Below are 7,254 nucleotides of genomic sequence, written 5' to 3'. Positions count from 1 at the left end.
AGTGTGTACTGGCTGTCTCTGCCACTGTCCCAGAGCTTGTTGGTGGCTGCTGGTGCTGAGAGGCCATCAGAGGGTGCTGGCAGCTGAGCTGCTAGAGAACTCTGAAATGCCAGAGCTGAGCTTGGGACTCAGCTGCTCAAAAAGGGTCTTTAGGAAAATAAGTAGCTATAAGGAAAAGATGAGGAAAAAGGATGAAAAGAGATGGTGGATTAGAGAAGGAAAGAAGAGAGAAGGGAACAGACAAGGTTACTCACATGAAAATGTGTGAGTACCGGAGAAATGTAGCAGGTATAAATCACATAGGAGACTGCCTTCCCTCCCCTCCTCTTCTTTCTCTTCACTGTTTCTTGTTCATATGTCTGTTGAGATTTGTTATGCACTTAATGCTGCCAAGCCAAGTGCTGGCTCTTTGCAAATTGCCTACTGTTCTGCGTGTTCATATTATTCCAGTCATAATACTGGCAAAATATTGGGGTCTTTAGCCACCATGTAGCAGATGTAGTTTATTTCTGATGACCTGAACACTCCACTGGTGCCTCTGTAGTACATATTGTCTAGTGGTAAACTAGTGTAATAGAAAAGATTAAAGAGAGGAGAAATATTAGGTTTTTTACATGAATTTTAATGTTTTTTAACATTATACAGATTACATTCATGTAGCATGATGAACAACTTTAATAGTCTACGAAATATATCTACAGAGACATAGAAACATCTGCTAGCTACTCTTAAGTGCTTTTGTTTAGGCCACAAAGAAAATGCAAGGAGAACTTGCCATCTAACACTTACAAGAACAGATAAATTCAAACAGTTCCTGTAGAATATACAGAAAAAGAAATTTTTTTCATAACACTACTGAGAACCACAAATGCAAACAAGAGTAGATATTACTGGATATGAATTTTAAAATTAGTTAGCTGTGAATCAGACATTAAAGATTTATTTTCATAATTAATCACATTAATTTTTTTCTATGCTACTCCTTATATTGTTAATGTAAGAAGGTACCTGTTATACAGTCAGAAAGCAGAAAAGTTAATGAATCACTTGGACAACAAAACACTTAAGAATTCAGCCTTTTCAGATTCATTTGAAGATGTTATTTTCTGCACCTCAAACAGCATTACGAGTTCTTTTGAGGGATTTTGATCGTGACAGTCTTAACTTCTGTGTATTCATGAAGTCCATATTCTCCCCTAGATAAAAGAGAACCAAAAGCAACATTTAGTCTAATGCTTTTTACATGAGTTTTTTTTCCTGGATGGGATTTTCAGTGGTAGTGTGCAATTGGCTGGGTACATAACAAGTACACTGGACATATTTGGAAGACAGCTGTGCAGCTAGACTGCTGCTGGAACCCTTTTGAAAAGCTACAGCAATGGTCTCCTGAGAAAAATGGGAGAGACAGCAGTTTTATTTCTGCGAGTGGTGTTTAATTTAGAGCATTTCTAAACTGGATTTCTGTACAGCAGATCAAGGACATGTTAATTCTTCACAAGTATTTTCAGCAAGTTATTTGTAAAGCTCTTCTTCTGACATCAAGAGCTTTGTCCAGAGTCAAAGAATAGGAACTTCAAGTAAATGGGGGACAAAATCATTCCATGATGAAAACTCACAGACAGTGAAAAAGAGTTAAAATCTTTGACATGTTACAAGCATGTTTCACCTTTATATTTTCAGTGGTGAGATGAAGCTTTTTTGTCTTCCTAAATGTTTGACATCTGATGTCAAATACACAGTTTGTGAAGTCAAACTATTTAGACATAACTGATTGCTTTATGGAACAAGAGTTTACTATAGTATAATGTTACACAGTTCTCACTGTGTAACATTCATAACATCTAATAAGCTGTCTTATTAGATCGATACATAAGCAAAACAGAAATCTGTGCTCAGGACACTTGTGCTGGATGAAAATTTTGACTGATTCCCTTCATTTTTGGAGAGGAATTTTGTTAGTATATGATATTCGGTAGTTAAATTCGTAATGGTATTATCACTCCAAAAATTATAAAGAGAATTTTGTTCTGAGGATCAAGGAAGTCAGTGGCTCAAAAGAACTGCATCCTAATTTTTTTCAGTGTCAGTTTTGCACACATACTTCTACTTTTTGTAAAATGTTAGTCATATATTTACAAATTTTCTCATGACAGACATCTAGCTGATGATGATTCTTTCCTTGTCCTTTAGAAGGAATATTTTTTTTTGTCTGATAATTGTGACTTTGAACCTGAAAACTTTGTTAGCATAAAAGATTAATTATTTCAAAATGTACTGTTATAGAGAGCATTTTTTGATAGTCTGTTATTTCCAGCAAATAAATAAAAAATATTTCTGAAAAAGGCTGTAATTCGGAATTGATTATTTCCCAGTTATTGGCACCCAACAAAGGCAAAGCTGTCTTTGATAAAAATGGCCTAAATTATTGAAGGGTTTCAATTTCCAGTTTTCTAAAGCTCTCAACATTGGCTTGACTGTTTCCTTTGAAGTCAGTGGGAGCTTTGCCATCAGAAGAAGATTGTGTCCAGTGATGAGCAAATATGAAAACACTACCCTTTATCTCTGAAGAAACTACATAAACAGAAGGCCTGAAGTGCCTCACCTATATATATATATATATTTAAATCACTTCCATGGTTCATTAGAAGTGTTATGCATTTATCTTAATAAAAAAAAGAAGGCTTACATGTACTGATTTTTAGTAATTTGGCATTTTTAATAAAGAATGAATACAAGTAAGACAGGATGTGATTCAAGTGGAAACTGGATTAAAAGTTGGAAGTTTGAGAAACATTTGATTAATTTATATTATTAACATGCTACTCTTCTATTCCAAAACAAAGGTCCAAAAACTACAGTGGATTTTTTTCATTATAACTTTTGACCTGGCTGGCACATACTGTAAAAAACATTAATTTCACAAACTTTTAACTGAAAAATCTTGCTTAAACAAGATTTCACAAACTATGCACAGATTTATCTTAATGAAAATCACAGTTTCTCTGTATACGCAAAAACTGTAAACCATAAACACAGTGGTCAGCTTTGCTTACCAGTATACTGCAACCACAGTAGACTGTAAACTGGTCATATTGAAAACTTGTTCATCTAAGAAATTTTCTTATTTATTTTGTAGAGGAATTGCTGGTTGTTGTTGCCTCTGATAACATGGCGCCTCTAAGCACTCTAGAGACTACTTTGACAAAATCTCAAACTGGACATTCTAGTTATACATATTTAAATTCAGGGTTTGGATTTTCATTTTGAATTTTCTGTGAATCTACAGTTTTAAAAGTATTCACTTACATTTCTCGTCCATTTCCTGACATCTTAAAACCTCCAAAGGGACACTGAGCAGACAATGCACTATAGCAATTAATCCTGGAAAAATAGGAAAATTATTTTTGACAGTGTGAAACACTTTTTTTCACTTCTGAAAAGTCAGTGTTTTTCTGCCAGGCTATGGTGATAGTCACAAACAATATCTAAGTATATATATGCAAAAATAAATGTAATTTGAAGTTCAGATAAAGCATCAAAACCAACTGTATTTATTATGAGAGTACTAAAACTCAGCAAGGGTCTTCAAGCAGAGGGACAGTCATATCTCTTTGATCATTGCCATAAAATTCCTGATTTGTATATAAGATTTCTCACAAAAGATTATCCACAGATAAGAGTTCTGCAGAAGAGTTTATCTACCCTTCTAATAGGTAAACTCAGGATAGCTTCACTATATATTTAAGAAGTTTTGCTTGGTTCTATTCCGTTAAACCTTATTCTGTATTGTGGTTGAGAACAAAGACACAATAATGGGTAAAAAAGGTATTTCACAGCCAAATTTTTAGGTATGAAGAATTTTGGCAGAATGTGCATCCTATTTCCTAGTCGAGAAGCTCTTTTTGTCTTACAACCGTGTCAAATCAAATATTCTCTATTTTCATATCTTATATTCTATTCTCCTTCCAGTCTACTGGCTTCAACAAAAGAGATTCTGTTCATAGTTAGGGATTTCTAGACCACCAATCATGTAAGACCAAATCCCAAATATTCCACTCTATTCTGAACTTTCTTCCATATAAAGAATGCTGACTCCGAAGTCAAGACTGTTAACTTATTTTTGGAAAGCATATGTTCTTGGATCACAGGATCTGGGCAGGAGTTTGTGCTGGTCGCAAGTGCTTTCAGATAATATAAATTGGACACAGGTTTTGCAACAAGCAAAATCAGTTATTCTCCTGATGCAGTGAAATAACTGTAGGGAAATGCTGGTCTTTGTTAGTGATTGTCATTAGACCCTGAAATGCCTCCAAGTTTTCACATTTTTGTTTCTTAGCTTCTTTTTTTTCCAGCTGCATATAGGTTGCCTCTTCTACTCCATTGTTGGAAACAGTCGGCCTGTTAGTAGTTCTCCCAGCTGGTATATCCTTACTTTGTTCAATCACATTTTACCAATCCTTCCCATTACAGATAGGTGTTATGCCCAGGCTAATGGCCACTGAACTTCAGATAATTAATTTCTTTACACAATACCAAAACTGATTTTATAAATTATCTTTTGGGCTATCCCTAGATCCTGAAGCAAAGGAGACTCTCACAGCGTTATCTTTTGTTTAATTTTATTTTTAGCAAGTTGATTTCCTTTTTTCCACTAAGTTTATGGAAAAAATGTATGAACACTAACAAGAAATAATTATCTAGTAACACACTAAATAGGGAAACATCCAGAAAAGATAGACAGAAGAGACAATTATCTGCCTCTATAAAGCTGACAAGGAATAAAAATAAAAAAAGACTGCCCAAAATACTGTGAATATATCTTACAATTAATTCCATTGACACCTGCAGATCTAAAGTAAGAATTTTAAAAAATATTACTTACCATACTGTTCCAGCCTGAAGGGCAGCTGCAAATGTCAGTGCTTTATCAATGTCTTTGGTAAAAACTGCTGCTGCTAAGCCATAGGTGGTATTATTTGCCCTCTTGATAACCTCATCTACAGTTTTAAACTTCATGATTTGTTGAACAGGTCCAAATATCTGTATCAAACACAAGTAGACACATGAAATCTACTAGAATGACTTATATTTGCCTTAATTTGATGTAATTAATTAATTAATTTTAAGTTTACTTCTCTCAGATGGCCTTATTCCTGAGTTCATTCACTCAAGAGTGAATAAAGTCCTAAATAAATTTTCATAAATATTTTTGCAATATGAAGGAAGTCAAGATTACCTATTGCAAATAGTTCATAAAACAATAAATGAACAATGAAAGCAAACAATGATTAAAAGGCACCCATCATAAATGCAGTTATCATGGTGTCACAGTGTCCCACCTATCTATACTGGTTACCAGCAAACTCATGTTTTCTGGACAAGCACCATTTTTAAAGTCAAGAAAGATTCAATGTTTCCTTCACCTAAATTTACTATTGGGCTTTTATCCCTGTAGGTAGCTGCACAACAGAGAATGTACTCCAAGTGAAACAACTAATTCTGCTTTCCATATGGGTGTCAGGTAAGAGAAGGGGCCCTCAGCTTCATCTTTCCTGCTGCCGTTGTTCGGTTCTCAGCCAGGGGTGCCCATGCCTATCACAGAACACTGAGACTGTGTTGGCTGGGGGGACATTATAGGGGGACATTACAATATCTAACTACATCTATTTCCATAGACTGTGAGCCTAGTACTTGACTTTAGCACTGGTTTCTAGCTAGAGTTGTAAGGATTGATTTCCGTAGATGAGAAAACCACTGAACGTTCCCCCATTGTTCAAGTTGTGAGCTTCAAAAGACTTCTTTAAAAAGTCTTAGTTATCCATAGCTTCTTTGTTAATTACACTTAAAATACTCTGAGGGGCTGTTCTTGTACTGCTGACCAAAGGGTAACTAATAGAACTGTGAAAAAATCATGACTTTGTGCTGTTTCCTACCTGACTCCATAGTATGGTGGAAACAATCTGAATGCTGTCTCATACAGCTCTATCATGTTTTACAGCCCTCTCCCTGTCACAATTAATTCTAAACACTGTGGTGTTCATTCTAATTCAGACTGTTGATTCTTGCTGGATGTAGTATGTTTAGCAGACTGCATCAGCTTTGTAGTACGAAGTAGTATAATGCAGCCCAATTGCAGCAGTTATTAATGAAGATAAACATAAAAAAACACGGTGAAGAGGTCATGACTTGACTTTGAGTCTTTATGTAGAGAACTAGCTGAGATGGCAGCTCAGCACTCCCAAATGTCTCTGGTTCCTACAGACAATCACTGGTGCCCTAGCATCTTGGCTGGAACAGTAGCAGATTCTTCAATGATGTGTAAACGCATCTGCAAACTGATCCAAATTAAATAACCCCACAGAGGCAAGACGAAATGCCACCAACGAAATGCATCTGGAAGCAGAGTCCAACTAGTTTTTCATGTTACAAGCACCAAGTTAAGGCTCCTTAGGCAGTGTAGAGCGTTCACAAGCCTCCAAGGTTTGCATCTCTGTTACAGGTCACTGTGACTTTGATATGTGAGATATGGACAGTATAGGGCAATGCAAACAATCCAAACCTCAGTATTTATCTACTGCAGGAGCCTTTGTTGGCAGGGCAGCCTCATACTCCTCTCCCCTCCTTGAGCAATCTGGTGAAATGAAAACACCAGAAAACAACAAAAGCACTTTAATCACCACCAGGATGGAACAGCAAGTTTAATGAGAGAATTTTCGTACAGTCATTTGACTTTCTAAATAGTTATTTTGTACAGAAATTTAAACAGTCAATTCCAGTGAGAGAAGAGACTGATGAAAATTTATTTACCTCTTCTTTGGCGATGCGCATGTCATCCGTAACATTAGAAAAAACTGTGGGCTGTATGAAGTAACCCTTGTCTCCCCATGGACCTCCTCCACATTCCAGTTTGGCTCCTTCCTTTTTCCCACTCTCGATTAGCTCCAGGATTTTTTTAAACTGCTCCTTATCAATCTAAATGAAAATATATTTCAGGAATGAAAACAACATACAGTGGTAACTATTGGTCTTCTAGGTCCCTGGGAGATGGAAAAAAATATGTTTTTTTCTCTGTGGCAATAGACCACAGTGAATAGACCTGCTACATGCTGTCTTTCTTTCCTTTATTTTTTTTTCCTAGAAAGAATTACTCAAAGCATAAAAAGGAATCTGAAGACAAAGAGAGATATTTAACATAATTACTGTAAAAGAAATGCAGCTACACCCCATGATTACAATTTTCCATTATATAAGATC

General features: G+C 35.7%; 1 protein-coding gene across 1 annotated transcript in view; it reads right to left on the bottom strand.

Annotated features, from left to right (window-relative positions):
• Positions 1 to 1,123: 1,123 nt before the first annotated feature.
• Positions 1,124 to 7,254, bottom strand: part of ALDH1A1 (aldehyde dehydrogenase 1 family member A1) — a 29,572-nt gene continuing 23,441 nt past the window's right edge. Inside the window, exons 10-13 of the mRNA XM_062512886.1 lie at positions 6,808 to 6,972; positions 4,883 to 5,040; positions 3,307 to 3,381; positions 1,124 to 1,196 (exon numbers count right to left, since the gene is read on the bottom strand). Coding sequence (XP_062368870.1) covers positions 1,124 to 1,196; positions 3,307 to 3,381; positions 4,883 to 5,040; positions 6,808 to 6,972 — 471 coding nt within the window. The remainder of the gene's footprint in view (positions 1,197 to 3,306; positions 3,382 to 4,882; positions 5,041 to 6,807; positions 6,973 to 7,254) is intronic.

The sequence above is a fragment of the Cinclus cinclus genome, chromosome Z (assembly GCF_963662255.1).
Source record: "Cinclus cinclus chromosome Z, bCinCin1.1, whole genome shotgun sequence".
Lineage (NCBI taxonomy): Eukaryota > Metazoa > Chordata > Aves > Passeriformes > Cinclidae > Cinclus > Cinclus cinclus.
Note: the sequence above shows the minus strand (reverse complement) of the source record. Positions and strands in the feature narration are given on the sequence as shown.